Source organism: Megalobrama amblycephala, linkage group LG12 (genome assembly GCF_018812025.1).
Source record: "Megalobrama amblycephala isolate DHTTF-2021 linkage group LG12, ASM1881202v1, whole genome shotgun sequence".
Lineage (NCBI taxonomy): Eukaryota > Metazoa > Chordata > Actinopteri > Cypriniformes > Xenocyprididae > Megalobrama > Megalobrama amblycephala.
This window is the reverse complement of record NC_063055.1, coordinates 15,358,195-15,378,908: the sequence shown is the minus strand read 5'-3', so window position 1 is coordinate 15,378,908 and position 20,714 is coordinate 15,358,195. Positions and strand designations below refer to the sequence as shown.

Below are 20,714 nucleotides of genomic sequence, written 5' to 3'. Positions count from 1 at the left end.
AGTCACTCCCGCCATAGAGAAATGGACATTTTAAAAAGTTTACAAGCCGACTAATTTAGAAACACTAATTTCTATTGGACATGGAATAAAGCAGAAATGTTAACACTTTACAATAAGGTTCATTAGTTAACTACATTAGTTAACATAATGTTAATTTAAACATTTGCTAATACATATTAAAATCTTGTTAACATTAGTTAATGCACTGTGAAATGAACAAAAAAAGAACAACTGTATTTTCATTAACTAACGTTAACGAAGATTTGTAAATACAATAACAAATGTATTGCTCATGGTTAATTCATGTCAGTTAATACATTAACTAATGTTTAACTAATGAACCTTATTGTAAAGTGTCACCGCGGAAATGTACAACCTGTACGTTTTTTCTGCAGTTTGCCAATTCTTCTTCCAGAGGTGGAAAGTAACTAATTAATTACAAATACTTGCATTATAGTACTTGAGTACATTTTTCAATTTTTTCTACTTTCTTGAGTATAATTAAAATTGTGGTACTTTTACTTGAATTGAATAAAAATAAAATATTCAATTTTGCTACATTTATTTTTCACCAAATGTTCAAAGTAATTTGACAAAGGTGCCGACAGAGCAACAGGGCGAGCTGTCACTTTTCAAACTACTGCGGTGGAGCCCTCAGCCCTGCACTTCAACCAATAACAGATAAGTCTAACTCGGCTGTAAAACCAATCAAAACTTCCAGTTCAGCTGGGGGGGCAGAGCTTTCAAATTGTGCTTTGACATTCAATCATGGTGCTCGCATTTTGAATCTGTTTTTTAATATTTTAGTGAATGTAAGTGAGCTATGCTCATATTCCGATTATAAATTGTAAATTTTGGCAGCTCCTGAAATGGGTCATGCCATTGATATTACCAGAGCACTGAGCAGTTTAAGTAAATGGAAAACTCAGCTCATACAAGGATGCAGTTATTGCATGGATGGAGCAAGAACAATGTAAGTGTCTAAAATGCGTGCACACAGTTCAGTTGAATGGTAACGCTTGCCCTCTTTAAAGGGTTAGTTCACCCAAAAATGAAAATTATGTCATTAATTACCCTCATGTCATTCCAAACCCTTAAGACCTTCATTCATCTTTGGAACACAAGATATTTTTGATAAAATCTGATGGCTCAGTGAGGCCTTCATTGACAGCAAGATAATTAACACTTTCAAATCCCCAGAAGGTACTAAAGACATATGTGACTACAGTGGTTCAACCTTAATGTTATGAAGCGATGAGAATACTTTTATGACTTTAGTCGACTTTATTCAACAATTTCTAGTGATGGGTGATTTCAAAACACTGCTTCATGAAGCTTCAAAGCTTTACGAATCTTTTGTTTCAAATCAGTGGTTCGGAGTGTGTATCAAACTGCCAAAGTCATGTGATTTCAGTAAACGAAGCTTCATTATGTCTTAAAGGTGCTACAGAGGATGTTTTCGACGACTGAGAAACCAAAGACTTAGTGAGTTTTTGGAATGAGCGCATGCGTAAGAACATCCCCCCTCCTTCACAGCTCATTTCGAGGGAACGCCTCCCAAAACTTGTGCACGAGTATTGGAACACGAGTGTTTGTTTACCACCGGCCTTCACTGTGTCGTGTTAGTGGATTCATTATGTCGGACTCACCGCAGGTAACTCATAATCTGCAGTTGTTACTCCTGACAAAAACATTGCATGCGGCGCTTGTGGAGTGTGGAAAGTTACTGGAGAGCGCACGTCTCTCACAAGAAACGTCATGGCAGTGATTGACAAGCCGATGATCGCGTAAACGATTGGCTGATGTTTTTAAGGCCCTACCTCGTGCACAGATTATGTATATTAATATTATTCCTTTCAGTGCACCTAATAAATAGTCTTTTAGCAGTTAGTAAAGACAGTTTCAAGTAATATTGCAAAAATGTATAAAGCAAAACATCCTCTGTAGCACCTTTAAGTGTTTCGAAACATTTTGAAATTTCAATGGTTCACGTGACTTTGGCAGTTTGATACACACTCCGAACCACTGATTCGAAACAAAAGATTTGTAAAGTAGATCTCTGAGCTTGCGTGAGTGAGTGGAGGGGGGGCTAATTAGCATATTCGTATATCCACATATATTAAATGAAGCATGGGTGTAGAGTTACATTCAGGCTATTTTAAGGCATGAATAAAAAACATTTGACAGGAAAACATGTTTAACTATGTTACTTTGGTGATCAAAGATGAGTTTTAAGGGATAAAATTATTGACTACAGGGGGACTTTAACAAAATGAAATATTTAATAGGCAGATAAAAGTACACTCAATAATTTATTCAAAAAAGAATGACAAAAAAGTACTACAAAAGTATCTTCTGAAGCTTTACAATATGTGCTAGAAAGGGCATGAAAGATTTATTATTTCTATTATTATTACTATTATTATTTCTGCAATGCCTTACACTAAGCATAGAATGCTAGTATGCTATTCTGAATTCAGCCATTCAAAAGATAAAACTGAACTTTGGCATGTCACACATCTGACATAACGCTTGTTCAAGCAGCAATTTTTGAATGTACAGTATGTGTGGGAATTTCAGTTTTAGGCTTAATTTACGGTGGCCGAGAGAGATCAACAAATGAAGAAAACATGCAAATAGAAAAAAACACCAGCAAATAAAGAAAACGTCTTCATCAATTTGACAACACATGCAAAAACAAAAACGCACTGCAAAAGTTCACAACACATGCAAATACAGAAACACGCTACAAAAGTTCACGACATAACCAAATACAGAAACGCACTGCAAATAGGCCTGCTCACAATGCACATACGATCAGGATGTTAAGATAAACAAAACTCACCTTTCAGGTGCACACCTCTGAAGAGTAAACATTGAACAATAAGCGGTCCCACCCAGGTTCGTCACTTGTTGGTGTTCCCTTAGGCTATAACATTTTCGTTGTGGTCTGTGCCAGTCCCGGCTCCAAATTATTTGGGGGGTATTATTTTGCGTAAAAAAATTTTTATTAATAAATTAATATATTTTTTAATAATTTATATGATTTTGTCTCACATCCCAGTCATTTATTCACTGCAGAAAGTGTAACTAAAAACTCAGTGATGAGAGCTCTACTTGTTCTTGTACTTGTTCATGTTCTGATAACACTATTTAACCTTAATTTGTTCCTTAATATTTCTCTTGCGGCCTATACATAGTTTTTTTTTTATTTTTTAAATGAGGAGTTAGCTAATCTTATTACAGCGCATCAATTATTGTGGGGCAAATTAAAATATTTAATTCTAATTTAATTCTAAAAGTTGCCTAATCATCATCATCATCATTCAAATCATCGCAGAGGGGAGCTTGAGATCGCCGGGCCTGGTATGTGCTATTTGCAGCGTGTTTCTGTATTTGCATGTGTTGTGCAACTTTTGCAGTGTATGTGTTGTCAAACTGATGATGAAGATGTTTTCTATATTTGCTGGCAGTTTTTTCTATTTGCATGTGTTTTCTTCATTTGCAGCGTGTTGAGCTCTCTCGGCCACCATAGTCTATTTATGGGAAAGGTTTCTCATTGAATGTAATTGGTCACATTGCAAATTTTTCTTCCTGGATGCCTTGCAAGTCAGAACAGGTTGGAAAAAAAATATATAAAACACAAATCTCCTTTTGACCAGCAAGAAAAATCAACTCTAATAAAGTGATATAGTTCTTTAACAATATTTTGTTTTAATGTCACATCATTTTTTATGTTGCAAACTGTTATACATTCAACCAAAGCATTTAACCAATGATTGTAAAGCACTTTGGGTGTATAGTACATATGAAAAAGCTATATAAATGCCTCATTCATTCATACATACATCTGTTACCTGTGTTATATTCCTCATTTCATCATTTGATGGTCATTTTCATAATTTACAAATCATCATTTCCAAATGACATCCACTCAGCAAATGCTAAGTTTTGCATGTATTGTCCTTGATTTGATGCACAGTCAGTTTTCATCATGTGTTGAAGCTGAAATCAATAATAATAAAAAAAAATCCTTCAAAAATTTTCCAAAATTAACCTTAAAATGAACATATTGCTGACTTCATATAAAACATTGTATACTCACATGGAGTAGGGGAGTATTTACTCTGTGAAGTCTCAGAGCCTTGTCCTGAACAAGATAAAATAAACCAGGATAAAAAGTAACAATTATAAAATTGTATACGGTAAATGCTGAAAGAGAAAATTATGTTGTAGAACAGATGTAGAACTGTTAGAACATTTACCAGCAGCACGTCTCTTCCTCCTCCATTTAATGAGAGCAGGTATGATGAGAACAGCCACACACAGTAACACCAGCACACTGATAACTACAGACAGACTGAAGGATCCTGGGTCATATTTATCTGTATCTGAAATTGTGGTGAATTTAAAAAAAAGGGTGGGGAATGGGGGGATTAATTCATAATACCAACTGAAATAGTTTTTATTATTATTAAATCTATGTTATTGATATCAAAAAGGCCATTTTGTTTGTTTGCTGGTCTGTGCATTTTACTTTACCAAATATAATGTCCAGTTTGTTGTCCAGATTGAGGTGCTTCATTGTACAGTTGTAATTATGTTCACGTAGTTCTTCTGCACTGATCACCAAACTCTTCCTCATCTGGTAAGTTCCATCTCCGTTGGGAAGAATCTCTCCTCCTGTGATCTGATCATCATCCACAGGCTGATCATCTCTGAACAGAGTCAGGTTAATGTGACGGGGGTAAAAACCAGTGGCCAGACAGCTGATCCGAAGCCCTTGAGAGTCTGTGAGTGTTTTCCTCATGAGTCTGACTCTGGGTTTCACTACAGAGAAGAAGGAGAAATGTTTCTGTTGTTACATTCTGTTCTGTATTTAAGATAATCATGATTCTTAATTAATTTTAAGGCATATGTTTTTTTTTTTCTCCCAATATTGCCATCTAGGTCATATTTGACAGTTATGCTCTTTATTAATTATACTGAAGTTGATTTTCTCACCTTTTCTCATCACATTGTTCTTTTTCATGCCCAAGTACCTCCTCAAAGTTTTAATACAAACAGGATGACAAATCTTTCCATACAGAAGTTTCACACTAAGCCATTGTATTTCGTTCCATGTTATCATCCATGGCTTTTTCATCTGGATATCATTTTTTTCCATGTCAAAGCTGAACTCCTCCATATTTTGTCCATCATAAGCATCCATTGACAGGACTACACCTGGTTTATCATCGTTCAGCAATGCACATCCAGCAAGTCTCTGATGAACATGTACACCTTAAAAGAATAGAATAAAATATATCAAAGAATATAAATATATTTAAATTTACATTTGTTATTGAATATATATATTTTGTTGTATTAACAATTTGGCCAGCACTCACCATCTGTGTGATTTAGGTGATCCTTAAGATAAAATGCTCGTCCTTTCATGCTGTTGTACATAGCATGAAATATAAGACCAGCATTACTTTTCTCTTCATCTTGGTACTTTGAAAAACTCTGACTGCGATTAAGAACACTCCATGTGTTTGAGTCATAATATCCTATTTGCAGATCATCCAACATCAGCACAACACTGAACTCAGGAAATGGTGTTTGCCCAATTGTGTATGTTGCAAATACCATCAGTGAGTGAGAACCTGTGGATACACAAGGGCACTATTATGATGCCAAATCAGGCAATTTACTGGCAGAGAATAGGATTGTTGGGTAATCAGAGACACAAGGAGCAGGTAGTAGATCGCTAGTGTAACGTATCTCTAGCGATTTTACAGGTATTTAATCAATTAGCTCAAATCATGGGTGAAATATATATATAATAAATCATAAAGCCTTATTATTAATTATGATATATGTCAACCCAAGAGAGAATTAGTCACATATATTGTGAATTAATTACAACGGATTATAATCAATTACATATATGATTAGTTCTAGTTTAATAGTTGTTTTTGAAAAACTATCCTAGTTTGTCCAGCAAACCATTCGTTTTCTCATAGACTATTATAAAAAGAATGTTATTCTCTGGCCACGAGAATAACTTCCTATTATAGCATTAAAGCGTAAAGCAGTGTTGCCGGATCGAAAACGTAGAAGTGACTTGGTTTTCTGAATGAGCAGCAGAACAATTGAGCATGAATATAATGTATTTAATATATGAAACTACTAATACAGAGATTATACATCTAAATATGCACAGAGGATATACATATATACAAAAGCAAAAGTAAAGACAGGAAAAGAGAGAAGACAAGTAGCAAAACTTACAAACAGTCCTTGAGAGCCAGCAAAGAATCAGTATCACTTTGTTAGGTCGTATGACTTATCGCATCTAAGATAGAGAGAAGCGGTACTTGCAAGTTTGCGTACTGAGTTTCAAAAGATACAGGTGATGGTTCAGTGTGGCTGCAGTTCGTTGGCTTCTTCCGTTTCCACAGGAAAATTTGAACTGAGGACTTGAAAGTTTGTTTCGCCAGAGATGGTCGTCCCGAAAGAGAGGAGCGTGTGATAAAAGCGCGGTCGCCGAGACACCCGGGAGAGATGTGCATGAGATGGCGAGGGACAATTGAGACAAATCAAGAGACAAAGCAAGAATGCTTGTGCTTGTCTTTTATGGACAAACAAGCCAACATGCCTCCTTGGTTGAAACAGCCAATGGTAAGGGTGCAATTTTGGTGGGCAAACTTTTTCTTTGTCTTGTCTTGCAGCTCGATTTGCATAATTTATGAAGTGTTAGATCAGAGTACATTTTTCTTCGAAGTACCATTAAAAAAAGAACAATGCATTTTACAGTAATGTGACATACATTGTCGAATAAGGCATAAAGAGAGCTTTACAAAGAAACCAAACTTGTCAGGTGGCAAAAACATAAAAGGACCCCACACATGGATGGTCTCAGGATGCTTCACTGTTGGTACAAAACAGGACTCATAATAGCGTTCTCCTTTTTTTTTCTCTGGACAGTCAATTTTCCAGATGTCCCAAACAGTCGGAAGGGGACTTCATCTTCATCAGAGAAAACAACTTTGCAGCAGTCTTCTGCTGTCCAATCCTTGTATAATTCCTGTAGAATTTCAGTCTGTCCCTGATGTTTTTCTTGGGGAGAAGTGGCTTCTTTGCTACCCTTCTTGACACCAGGCCGTTGTCCAAAAGTCTTCACCACACTGTGAATGCAGGTGCACTCACACCCACCTGCTGCCAATATTGAGCAAGCTCTGCACTGGTAGTGACATGATTCCATAGCTTTTCGCATAGAGACGACAACATTGTCAGAACAATCCCCGTTCACACTAATATGTGAAAACGACTAAAAATGCTGTATTATGCATGCCAGTCCAGAATTTGGTGATGTCACTTTGTAAAGAAACACTGTGTGCTTATTGTCTGAACATGTGAGACACATGCGCAAGACGTCAGTTTTCACAAAATCGCATTTTTGAAGTTTACACAGAGACGATAACAGTATCATTTTCAAAAACTTGCACTTTTAACCCGTTTTCATGCCCCCAAAACACCAAATGCATAAAATGTTTTCCGTTTTTAGTTGAAAAGGGTGTCCTGTAAACAGCCCCTAAGACTTGGCATGGAATGACAGAACTGATTGGACTTATATACATGCTGATATGCTGTAATGAGATTTCAAACAAGCCACAAGTGATGGGAATGATTACACAATTTAGGTTACGGATGCTTTGTGTGGTGGGAGTTGGAAGCAGTAGCTTCCACAGCAGGTATGATGCACATTTTTTAAACTGCAGCAATTACAGGTTTACTAAGTAGAATTAGAGGAGACATGTATTGCTAGGGTTGGTTCCATTTCAGTTTTGGACACACTTGCAAACTTCCCTAAGCTCTTCTCCTTGGGGGAATCCCCACTGCCATTTTGAAGGGCATTCCATTTCATCAAGTGTGGACAAGGGTAGTTTATATGGACAGCAGTGATGAGACAAAAATTTTAAACCTTTACTGATATAAAATGACTTCAAATTAAGCTAAATCTTTACTTAGCCTATTTAAATCTGAGACTATGAATGAACAACTACTCTCGCACAGACATACACAGATTAAAGCTATGTACAAAAGTATATTTTCTTTAAATAATTTTGTATGCACACGTCAAGTTGAAATGTAAAGTTTAATTTACCAAGTAAATAAATTAATAAAAAATAACTTGAGAAATTAGACAACTCAAGAATATATTAAACATATTACAAGAGAATATCATGACGCTTGCCAATTCTGAGTTTATATTCTGAGCTCCTTTCAGTGTTTAGACAATTACTGTAGCCCTATACATTTAAAATAGCAAATAGTTAAAAATGACATACCTGCGTTGCTGACTGTCAAACATGACCATAGCCACACAAGAAAGAGCATTCTCTCTACAAAACAATCCCCGGGGTTCAAAATACAGGTGTTCATTTTATCTTCCTGAGATTGTTTTCAGATTTTAACTTCCTGGAACAAGCCAGAGAAGTATTTGGTTTTCAAGTTTCACATGATTTACCAGTTTTAAAAAAATAAGCTGAGAAATGCCATTTGTTGTTTCCTGATCAGCAGTGACTACACATACTTAAGATTTCATTGTCTTATTGAATGCATTTTACATCATTTCCTCTAAGGGCTAAAGCTTTTAAAAGCTTATGCAACTTCTATTACTCTCTCTCTTTCTCTCTCTTTCTCTCTCTCTCGTTTATGCTGGGAGTGAGTGGGCGGAGCGTGGTGAGTGTGGGCATGAGTGGCAGCCGTCTGTAGCTGGTAAGCTGCTTTTTCCAACTTTTTTTCTTTCTTGTAAGTGTTTTGTTTGTGTTTTTCTTTAAGGCCTTTATTTCTCTTTTTGTTTTACTTTTGTGTGGATAGTCTGCTTCCAGCATTTTACTGGGAGGCATGACGATTCCAAACCAACCCGATCTCACGGCAATTCGTACGTATTTTACAAGGTGGCTAATTTGTACGAATTCATACGACCTCACTCGTACGAATTCATATGTTTTTTGCTAAATTCGTATGAATTCATATGAATGACCTACCCCAAACCCCGCCTGAAGTCTTGGATAGCTCTGGCAGTGTGTGATCCGGACATGCATGAAGGCTGTTCCCAAATGCCAAGGCCCTGTTTTAATAATTACCTCAGAACCTCACATTTTGCATTGCTTAATTTCACACATTGTTTTGAATTTTTAAAAATCTTTTCAATTTGAGTTACATTCATAGAGTAATAACTTCTGTACTTGTTATAACATTTAATGTATTAATATTTATATTAATACATTAAATGTTACCGCAGAACGTAACTAGGATATTGGTAACAGAGAGCTGTTGGCCGTCAAGCTGGCGTTGGAGGAATGGTGTCATTGGAGGGCTCGGGGGTGCCTTTCATTGTCTGGACCGATCACAAGAACTTAGAGTACATTAGATCTGCCAAACGTTTGAACTCTAGGCAGGCTCGGTGGGCTCTTTTTTCAGTTGTTTTGATTTTTCCATCTCGTACCGTCCGGGCTCCAAAAAAATCAAGCCGATGCTTTGTCTCGCATTTTTGATCGTTCCGAACGTCCATCTTATCCCAATTCCATCGTGCTGCAGAAACTGGTAATTTCTGCGGTCACTTGGGAGATCGAATCGAAGGTTCGCAATGCCTTACAAGGGGTAACGCCCCCGTCCGATTGCCCACCGAGTCGTTTATTTGTGCCTGAGGGGTTGCGGTCCGACGTCATCCGCTGGGGTCACTGTTCCAAGGTCGCTCGTCATCCAGGAGTGAATCGTACTACTTTTCTGGTTAAGCAGCGATTCTGGTGGCAATCTATAACTCGTGATATCCGTAGATTTGTGTTGGCCTGTTCAGTTTGCGCTGTTGGTAAAACTTCCAATTGACCCCCGGCGGGCCTCCTTCAACCGCTGTCTGTCCCTTCGAGACCCTGGTCCCATATTGCTCTAGATTTCGTTACAGCCCCCCACCCTCTCAGGGCAACACGGTAGTTTTAACCGTGGTGGACCGGTTCTCGAAGGCGGCTCATTTCATTCCCCTGCCCAAACTTCCTCCTGCCAGGGAGACAGCGGTTACTGTCATTGACCATGTTTTTCGCATTCATGGCCTCCCGATGGACATGGTCTCTGACAGGGGACCCCAATTTGTTTCCAAATTCTGGAAAGAATTTTGTTGGTTGCTAGGGGCGAATGTTAGCCTTTCTTCTGGGTTTCATCCCCAGAGCAACGGTCAAACTGAGAGGGCCAACCAAGACTTAGAACGGGTGTTGCGATGTTTGGTCTCTCAGAATCCATCCTCCTGGAGCCAACAGCTCTCATGAGTTGAGTATGCGCATAACTCGTTACCAGTATCATCCACGGACCTCTCTCCGTTTGAAGGTAGTCTAGGTTACCAACCACCTATTTTTCAGAATCTGGAATCCGATGTCGCGGTCCCCTCCTCTCACGCTTTTGTCCAGAGGTGTCATCACACCTGGAGGAAGGCCAGATTGGCTCTCCTCCGGGTGCGAGAGCGCACTAAGGCTCAGGCCGATCGCCACCGGTCTAAGCCTCCCGAATACGTCATTGGTCAAAAAGTGTGGCTTTCTACTCAGAACATGCCTCTCCGCACCGTTTGTAATAAGCTTGCTCCCAAATTTATTGGCCCATTCCACTTTCACCAAGATCATTAGTCCCATGGCAGTCCGCCTCCAAATTAAAACCTGTGTTTCGTTCACCCATTAATCCGCCTGCCCCGGTTGGCCTCAGCTGGTGCTGATTAGCTATGCTTTATATTGAGTGTGTGTTTGTTCATTCACTGTCGGATCGTTGTTGTTGTTATTCACTCTTGTTTCTTGTCTAATGTCTCTAATGTCTAAGGTCTTTTTGACCCCAAATGACGTTTGCTGAAATTAAAATAAAATGTTCTCTTTGTCCAAATGGCATGGGTCTCTGGAGACTCCAAACAGCACGAGTGTACACCCCAAACGAACAGCGCATAAGCAAGTTTCTAAAGGCTTTAGTGATTATAAAGGCAGTAACATGCATTCAATAAGCCACTAAAATTTTAAGTATGAGTAGTATGAGAGGTCACTACATAGCTACCAGGAAACAACAAATGGGCTGTTCTCATGTTAGTAAAACTGGTAAATCAGGTTAAGTAAGCTGTGGCTTACAGTGGCTGAACTTAAGTACCGAGATCTGTAAGAACAGAAAATACACAACATCTTCATTTTGAAACACAGGGATTATTTTGTAGATAGAATGCTCTTTCTTGTGTATCTGTGGTCATGTGTTACAGTCACTGAAGCAGGTAGGCTATGCTTTTTTATTTAACTGTTTAATGGTATTACAAATACAAATAATCAAATAGCAATACAAATGCTCATAAATATTTAGATTGATAAGGGGCAACATATTATCTTGTAATATGATACAATCTCATTTCTCGATTTGTTTCATTTATAAAGTACCTTTACACCCGAGAAACAATCAGACAGGTGGGACTTTTGAAATGCAGAGTGAATTAATTCTCATACCGAGACATGATAACAGGGGAAAAAAACCTATATAACTATGTAATACTTGAAAAGCATGTGAAGTGAGCAGTAGTCTGTGCCTGAATTCACAGTCCTTATAAAACAATAGGTGTAAAATACCCGGACTGACTTGCCGAGATGCACACTAGAAACAAAGGAAGAACTTTTTACAGCTCTAGGGGTTTTGGCCCCTCGCGCTCCCCTGTTTCTCCCCCCTCCTCTCAAGTAGTAAATGTCTTTACTACTTTTCTGAACAATGAATGTGGTAATTATGTTGCTTTTTGGAATATAAAAAATATCATCAAAAATATCTTAGTTTGTGTTCCGAAGATGAACGAAGGTCTTACGGGTTTGGAACGACATGAGGGTGAGTAATTAATGACAGAAATTTCATTTTTGGGTGAACTAAACCTTTAAATCTATGAAAACAGGGTTTACTTTCTTTTCTTTTCTTTTCTTTTCTTTTTTTTTTTTTTTTGGTTGAACAAATACTTTATTATAATCAGTTACATTTTATAATTTAATGTGGATTAGATTAACAACTTATTTTGATCATTAATAATTTATTAAAATTTTCAAGAATAATGGAGTCCTGTAAAATGCATTTTATTCAGAAATTCTGATTTGTTTTCATTTTTGGGGGGATTCTGTGTTTTATGATTTAGTACTAATATATTATTAAAAATTTTATGTTTTTAAAATGTAATCAAATTAAAATGTTACAATTTTTTTATCCTTTTATGTTTTGGCAAAGTGCTGCACAACAGGTTTAAGAAATTATATTCCATAAGAGAAGTACATTCTAACGGCACTGATCATTCAGACACACAGAGACACACAGACACACAGATCAAGCCAATTTATATAGCAGTCTTTTTGCATATTTAATATTCACTTTTACACTATATTCGGTCCTAGAGAGCCGCTGTCCTGTTGAGTTTAGCTAATCAAGCTCTTCAGGATTACTAAGGCTATAGGCAGCTAAAGGATTTTTTCAGGGTTGGAGCTAAACTCTGCAGGACAGCGGCTCTCCAGGACCGAACTTGCCTACCCCTGCACTATACCATGTCACAATTATTGTACAGTTCTACTTTCGATTTATTCATCCATTCATCCATCCATCAATCTGCGTGTTTTACGTGACATCTGCGTTATTGATTCTGGGATTCACTCTGCATCACAGAAATCATACGGCCTTAAAGGGGTCATATAATGGTACATGCACTTGATTGTACTGAAATGTGTGTTGGCAGTGCCTGTACACAACCATCCTATAATGATAAAAATCCATCCAGTGTTTTTTTTTTTTAATCTCCTTATATGATTTCAGCTGTCTCAAATCGAGCCGTCTGACCGTGTGACGTCACACGGTCGGACGCCCCTCCCACGATTGTTAATTGACAGCAGCGTTTCAACACAGACCCGCCCTGAGCGAGATGTCATCATAGTCCACCATTGTTGATACGCTGGAGCAGAATGGCGTCTAAGCGATTGTGGTGTTCTGTTCTTGGGTGTAATAACAAACACAGCAGCCATTTTAATGTTCCTAAATCCGAACTGCTGAAGACGCGGTGGCTGAGTTTTGTTTTCGAAGGGAATATTCCTCCCGATCAATGTCAATGCTTTCATGTTTGCGCAAATCATTTCTCACCAGACTGCTTTATACACGAGGGTCAGTATAAAGCAGGTTTTGCTAAAAAGCTGCTCCTGAAAAAAGGATCGGTACCAACTATTTGTGTTCCTGCTGCACCTCCAGAAGAAGTGAGTGTAACGTTTTATTAACCTTTATATTAATCTTTGCAAATTGCTTGCACGCTTCACGATGAATGCGGCTAATGTTTACACTCAGGGTACATTACGGCATGCTTTGTATGTACGACGTTCTCAATATAATTCATAATCCCACATTTATAATGAACAACGTGTTATGGTTATTGTGTTATTACAAACTGTGTATGCAGGTGGTAAAGTTAATTCTTAGGTGTCCTTCAACTACTGCTAGAAACATTCCTGCCGTGACCTAATGTCAGTGCTTAAGCCCTGACAGTTGTACCTAACACTGCATAGATAACGTTACACATCACTGAGAAGCCTACATTTACCAAAAAAAACGTTTTTCATGACCATTAGCTGTAACATCAATCTGTCAATGAACTAACGTATACATCAGTAAACACATAGCATTCGTATCTCATTACGCTACCCTGCCAGTACATACAAAGATAGATCAAAGTGACATTACGTTAACCAACCATTCAGAAACGTCCTGTTCGAGCCTTAATTGTCGAACTTCGTCAGGGCCGTCATCTTGTTCCGGGTCCAACTCCAGTTCAAATTGATACGGTTGCACAGATGTGTCCTCAGAGACTCCCGCTGCCTTTCTTTCTCCAAAATATACCCTCAGCTGTTGTCAAAGCAACACTCCACATGTGTTGTGTCAAAACGCCCCACAGAACAGAGGGGCGGGGTGAGCAAAGCTCATTTAAAGACACATGCACTGAAATGGCTTGCTGAAAGCAGAGCTGTTTTTGACCATATGAGTGTTTTCTTACAATACTTATGAGAATTTTTAATTAAAGTATATTACAAACTTTTCATTTAGGATCATATTAACTTGTACAAAAATGGCATTATATGACCCCTTTAAGTTATTAACGGGACATACCTTTATCTGCACGAAGGGATGATGTTCTCAAATATAGGCGAACATGTTCAATGTATTTCCTCTTTTAGCAGCAACTTTGCATCCACTTTTTTTGCAAACTGATGGTAAAAAAAAAAACATGTATTCTCAAGGGCGACCACGCATTCATTTTCCCATACAAAATCCAAAGTATTCCCATAGTGCAAATTTTAACTTAACATAACTTAACATAAGCAAATGTGCATGATATGATAATGATGCATGTTCATACTATGATATACCATCAAACCAGTAGGCTATACCGCTACAACCCTAGCCACACTTTGCCCACAGCGAGAGGATTCTCCAGTGCTCTTCACCTGTGAAGACCAGCACCCCTCTTCCGGTGCGAGCGGCATGGTCTCGTTTGACGGATTGTAGGAGAATGATGGCGATGATGCAATGTCCCTGGCCGCTTCAGATATGGAGGATTCAGATATGGGTCCTCTGATTTTAATCCTCTGATTTGAACGCTCTGTTTTAAGGGGCGTGTCTGCTGTGGGACTTCAGTGTAAACACCCACTGCTGTGATTGGCTAATATCTTTCCATTTGAAATAGCCAAGTACTACACTCTCTTTTAGCAAGTTTTTACTATTACAGCTCTCAAGGTTAACTAATCATAAAAAGTGCTGCATTACACTTAGATTGTCATGAATTTGGCCTCTGTGGCTCCCTCCGATCATAACCTGAGGGGTCCATCACCGGAGTACTAACTCTTTTGGACTTCATTTCCCATCATGTCTTTTTTTCATGTGTATTGTTTCTTCATGTATGACCTTGGATTTTTTATACTGTTACGACGTTTTGCTGCCTGCCCATCTGACCTTCTGCCTGTTTATCTGGATATTGTCTGTTCTGTTTGCTGCCTGCCCCGACCCTTTGCCTGTCCCTTCGTTACATTTCTGCCTTGCCTGTGATACTGTTGTTGCCGCTGATTTACCCTTGCCTGTTGTACTACGATTGTCTACAATAAAGCTGCACATGGATCTCATGGCTTCTGACTACTCGTTACAGAAGACTTAGCCAGACCCCGATCCAGCAGCTATTTACTGGCTATCCACCGAGGTCTCCACCCAAGTGAGCATCTTAGCCACTCACCAACAACAGCTCACCCAGCTAACGTCCATCACGGGGGAACTGGTAAAGACATTACAAAATTTGCGTCTACCCGCTGCTGAAGCAAGCCCGCCTGTGTCCACACATACAACTAATGCTGCACCAATAATGTCGACTGCCAGCCTGCAGCTCGCATTCCCCGAGAAATATGACGGCTTGCCCTCAAAGTGTAAAGGTTTCCAGCTACAATGCTTGCTATTTGTCTCCCAGCAACCCTTGTTATACCCCACGGATGAGAGTTGTATATCATTTGTTTGTTCTCTGCTGACGGGAAAGGCTTTGGAATGGGCTTCTGTGGTTTGGAGTGACGGGCGACCAACGTTTACAACATTCAGTGGCTTCTTACAAAGATTTCGGGAGATTTTCAAACATGCCGAGGGAAGAAAGGAGGCTGGAGAACAACTATTGTCCCTTCGCCAAGGTAAACAAACCACAGCTGAGTTTGCTCTCACTTTCTGCACACTCATGGCTCAAACTGTGTGGGTGGATGACACGCTGAAATTGTTATTTCGCAAGGGATTAAATATAGAATTGCAGTCTAAGCTCACGTGCCGTGATGAAGGGAAGGATTTAGATCAATTCATTGAATTCGCCATTCGCATTGACAATTTGATCCACTCGAGACGGCCGAACAGAAACCCCTCAGTACTGCTGCCAGCTGTTACAATGACACCTGATCATGAACCTATGCAGATTGGATACACTCACCCGAGTAAAGAGAACGATGCATTCGACAGAGGCTGGTTTCTTCTTCATAAAGAAAAAAGATGGCGATCTGCGACATTGCATTGACTACCGGGGCCTTAGCGAAATCACAGTCAAGTTCCATTATCCACTGCCTCTAGTCTCTTCAGCTCTGGAACAGCTACGCTCTGCCAAGTATTTCACGAAACTTGACCTATGAAGTGCATACAATCTGATTCGCATCCATGAGGGAGTGGAAACAACTGGGCACTATGAATACCGGGTCATGGCGTTCGGGCTGGTCAATAGTCCGTCTATTTCCAAGCCTTTGTCAACGACATCTTCCGTGACCTGCTCAATAACTGGGTCATTGTCTACATAGATGACGTCTTCATTTACTCCAAATCCCTTGAAGACCACATCACCCATGTCCGCACCATCCTTAAACAACTCATTAATCATCACCTCTACACAAGGCAGAGAAGTGTGAGTTTCATCAGACGTCCATTTCATTCTTGGGATATATCATCAGTTTTGAGGGTGTCGCCATGGATGACACCAAGGTGCAAGCTGTTCTACGATGGCCACAACCATCCTCAGTCAAGGAATTGCAAGGGTTCCTGGGGTTTACAAACTTCTACAGGTTCTTCATAAGAAATTTCAGCACCATTGCATCACCATTTCCTTCTATGATTAAGAAGGGAGAAAATCCACTATACTGGTCTGCAGCTGCCGAACGATCATTTCAGGAGTTAAAGGAATGCTTCACCACAGCCCCCATCTTACACCATTCCGATCCTGAGAAGGAATTTGTCGTAGAGGTTGACGCTTCCAACACAACACTGGCATCGGGGCAGTACTGTCTCAAAGACATGGCAATCCTCCTAAGCTTTTCCCATGCGCATACTATTCACGAAAACTCACCTCCACAGAACAGAACTATGATGTAGGAGATTGTGAGCTACTAGCTATGAAGGCGGCCTTTCAACAATGGTGCCACTGGCTGGCTGGAAGGAAGCAAACATCCTTTCCTGGTGCTGACCGACCATTGCAACTTGGAATACCTACATTCAGCCAAGAGACTCAGATGGGCACTATTCTTTGCCAGGTTCCAGTTCACCGTGACATACAGAACCGGTTCCAAGAATATTAAAGCCGATGCTCTTTCCCGAACATGAATTCGTTCAAGCACTGCCCACTAATGAACCCATTCTTCCATCAACGCTCATCCTGGCACCTATACAATGGGACAACATGGCCGAAATCACAGATGCTCAATGCTCAGAACCATCTCCACCTAATTGTCCCCCAAATCACACATACGTTCCTGCAGCACTTCACAAGAGAGTAATCCAGTTGGTGCATGATTCTCCTAGCGCTGGCCACCCAGGAATCACAGCCACCATCCAACTCGTCAGCAATCGCTTTTGGTGGTCTTCTCTACAGTCTGACATCATTTCTTTCATACATGATTGCACCATCTGCCAAACCACCAAATCGACGACCCTGGTCCCACATCGCCATAGACTTTGTCATGGATCTCCCTAACTCTGAAGGTCACACTATGATACTCACAGTGGTCGATCGATTCTCAAAAGCCTGCCACTTCATCCCATTGTCTAAGTTACCCACAGCCTTTGAGACAACAGAGCATCTATGTAATTGTGTATTTCGATTTTATGGTCTTCCCGAAGACATTGTCTCTGACCGTGGTCCCCAGTTTACCTCCCAGATTTGGAATGCTTTCTTCCAGAGGCTCAATGTTAATGTCAGTCTGACTTCAGGATATCACCCCCAAGCCAACGGACAAGTAGAACGCATCAATCAGGAACTCACCCGTTATCTCAGGTCGTACTGTCATCACAACCAGACAGACTGAAGTCACTTTCTGTTCTGGGCAGAATATGCTCAAAACTCACTTTGCAAACCCTCCACTGAACTGACACCATTCCAATGCATCCTAGGATTTTAACCCCCTCTATTCCTCTGGTCAGGAGAACCCTCGGATCTGCCTTCAGTCAATGAATGGTTACAGAGGAGTGAGAACATATGGAATGAACATCTGCAAAGGGCTGTCAGATGTCAGAAGGAACAAGGAGATCGTTCTAGCCGCCACCACCCTGATTATCACCCTGGTCAATGGGTATGGCTATCGACTCGGGATCTATGGCTCCAGCTACCTTGCAAAAAACTCAGCCCCAGGTACGTGGGTCCCTTCAAAATAATCAGACAAATTACTCCGGATTTTATCGTTTGGCTCTCCCATTTGGTTACCATATCTCACCTACTTTCCATGTGTCTCTGCTTAAAGGATTAGTCTACTTTTAAATAAAATTTTCCTGATAATTTATTCACCCCCATGTCATCCAAGATGTTCATGTCTTTCTTTCGTCAGTCGAAAAGAAATTAAGGTTTTTGATGAAAACATTCCAGGATTATTCTCCTTATAGTGGACTTCAATGGCCTCCAGATGGTTGAAGGTCAAAATTACAGTTTCAGTGCAGCTTCAAAAGGCTTTAAACGATACCAGACGAGGAATAAGGGTCTTATCTAGTGAAACGATCGGTCCCACAATCGGTATTTTTTTGAAAAAAATATTTTCTGTATATGCTTTATAAACACAAATTAATGACTTGTACGTACTTCCGCTTTCCGTATTCTCCAGAACGCTTACGCTGTATGTCCTACACCTTCCCTATTCTACTTACGGAATGAACGCGGCACAAGTTTCGTTTTTTTTCCGTAAGTAGAATAGGGAAGGCGTAGGACATACAGCATAAGCGTGCTTTGGAGTGCATGGAGTGCTCATTCAAAATCACTGTTCTCACGCCACACAACCATTTTCTCACGCAGTGAAAGATACATAGCAGAGCAGAGGACACAGACAATGCACCGACATATAAGACAGATCTCAGCTTTTAAATTCTGTCAATTTTACTACGGGATTCAAACAATACATGTGATTTTGCCGCTCTTTAATGTGGTGTGACAGATCGCTGTAGCGCCTCAGGTCAAGCAGCACGTGAACCTATTATCTTCTTTTTTGCTATTACAGCACGAAATAAACATGAATGAACATCAAAAAGAATGTTGAAAGATACAGTACAACTTACTGAAATTAAGCCATTTCTAATGTAATCACTTAATCAGAGTTTCAACCGCAGAAAGACGTCAATAAAACAGCCTGCAAACAAGCATGTCACAAAATGTTACATCTACTCCAGGAAAGCCATTCAGTAACCATAAACTCTAAAAAGAATAAAGAAATATAGAGAGGAGCATTTTTTTCAAAAATGTACTCTTATTAAAAAGTTATTATTACAATTCCCAGATTTTATAAAAATACAGTACCAGTCATTGTAGCCGTTGGACTATTGATGACATCTGAGGAGGAAAGAAAACCTGAAGGTGTATTCAGTTGGCTCAAAATTCATTAAAAAGCTTCTTTTATTTATTAAAGTATAGCTCAATATTTTACCTAATTGCTAAAGTGGAATAATTGAACAAAGCATACTGATTAATCAGTGTAATAATGAACAATTAGTCGATTCATCGTTCTAATAATTGTTAGATTAATCAATTATCAAAATAATCGTTTGTTACAGCCCTACTCACAATGGACCCTAAGTCAACTGTCTCAAGCTATGTTGTAAATGGTCTCACTGGAAAGGAGTTTTATAGGCTTCCAGAAGTCTACACACAAAAGAAGATGCCTGTGCGCCCAGCTAACATTATCAAATGGAGGACTTAGCTGAGTGGCCATATCTTAGTACTGTTAACGTTTCACACGTTCAAGCAGATGTAGATTTATTGATTATTACCAATGCCTCTAAGTTACTTGAGGCCTGGGAAATTGTGAATAGTCATGGTGATAAACCTTATGCCATTCGAACCCTATTGGGGTGGGTTATAAATGGTTCCATTGGCAACTGTCAAAATAAATGCCATACTGCTACAGTGAACAGGATTGATGTAAATGATTAGAATTGCTATTGGAGAAGCAATATCTGCATGATTTCAATGAAACCACATCTGAAGACAAGGAAGAAATGTCTAGAGAAGATGCTAAGTTCATGCAAATTATGGAAGAGTCTGTAAACTTCAAGAATGGACATTACAGCTTGAAATGGCCTTTTAAGAGCAAGGATGTTACTATGCCTAACAATCTCTGCATTGCCAAGCAGCGCCTCCTTGGAATAAGGAAGAAAATCGAAAAAAAAAAAAAGAAATTACAACAGGAAACACAGGCTTTATCAATAATATGGTGGACCAGAACTATGCTGAAGAAGTGCCAAAGCCGCATCTTGAACAACATGATGGTAAGGTTTGGTACATTCCCCATCATGAAGTGTACCACCCCTGTAAAGGCAAGTTGCGTGTTGTATTTGACTGTGGAGCAGAATTCAAGGGAACTTCTTCGAACAGTCAGTTACTACAAGGTCCTAACCTTACTAGCTCATTGATTGGAGTTCTTCTTAAGTTTAGACAGGAGCCAGTTGCATTCATGACTGATGTTCAGGCAATTTTTTTATCAAATCAGAGTGACTAAATAAAGACAAAGATAAAGATTTCCTTCGGTTTCTGGTCCAATGGCGATGTAACACACTAAACTCAGAATGACTGTTCATTTAATTGGAGCAGTTTCGTCACCAAGCTGTGCATGCTTTGCTCTAAGAAAGGCAGGAGAAGACCATCAGCACAGTTTTGATTTAGAGGTAAT

The 20,714-nt window shown here is 39.4% G+C and overlaps 2 protein-coding genes across 2 annotated transcripts in view; one reads left to right on the top strand and one right to left on the bottom strand.

Moving 5' to 3' along the window:
- Positions 1-2,294: 2,294 nt before the first annotated feature.
- Positions 2,295-8,554, bottom strand: LOC125279898 (major histocompatibility complex class I-related gene protein-like). Its single transcript, XM_048210026.1, has 7 exons — positions 8,337-8,554; positions 5,391-5,648; positions 5,005-5,283; positions 4,543-4,830; positions 4,266-4,391; positions 4,106-4,150; positions 2,295-4,005 (listed from the first exon to the last, which is right to left on the bottom strand). The coding sequence occupies exons 1-7, from the start codon at positions 8,428-8,430 to the stop codon at positions 3,983-3,985; spliced, it is 1,113 nt and encodes a 370-aa protein (XP_048065983.1). The 5' UTR covers positions 8,431-8,554; the 3' UTR covers positions 2,295-3,982.
- A 2,517-nt stretch (positions 8,555-11,071) lies between these two features.
- Positions 11,072-20,714, top strand: part of LOC125280234 (DLA class I histocompatibility antigen, A9/A9 alpha chain-like) — a 48,939-nt gene continuing 39,296 nt past the window's right edge. The window contains exon 1 of the mRNA XM_048210623.1: positions 11,072-11,284. Within this exon, the coding sequence (XP_048066580.1) occupies positions 11,236-11,284 (49 nt within the window). The 5' untranslated portion in view covers positions 11,072-11,235. The remainder of the gene's footprint in view (positions 11,285-20,714) is intronic.

Coding starts and splice junctions, on each gene's coding strand:
- LOC125279898 (XM_048210026.1), bottom strand. CDS start 8,430: ATGAACACCTGTATTTTGAACCCCGGGGATTGTTTTGTAGAGAGAATG. Junction 5,284..5,390: donor TCACCTAAATCACACAGATG/GTGAGTGCTGGC, acceptor TATTCTTTTAAG/GTGTACATGTTCATCAGAGA. Junction 4,831..5,004: donor GAACAATGTGATGAGAAAAG/GTGAGAAAATCA, acceptor TCTTCTCTGTAG/TGAAACCCAGAGTCAGACTC.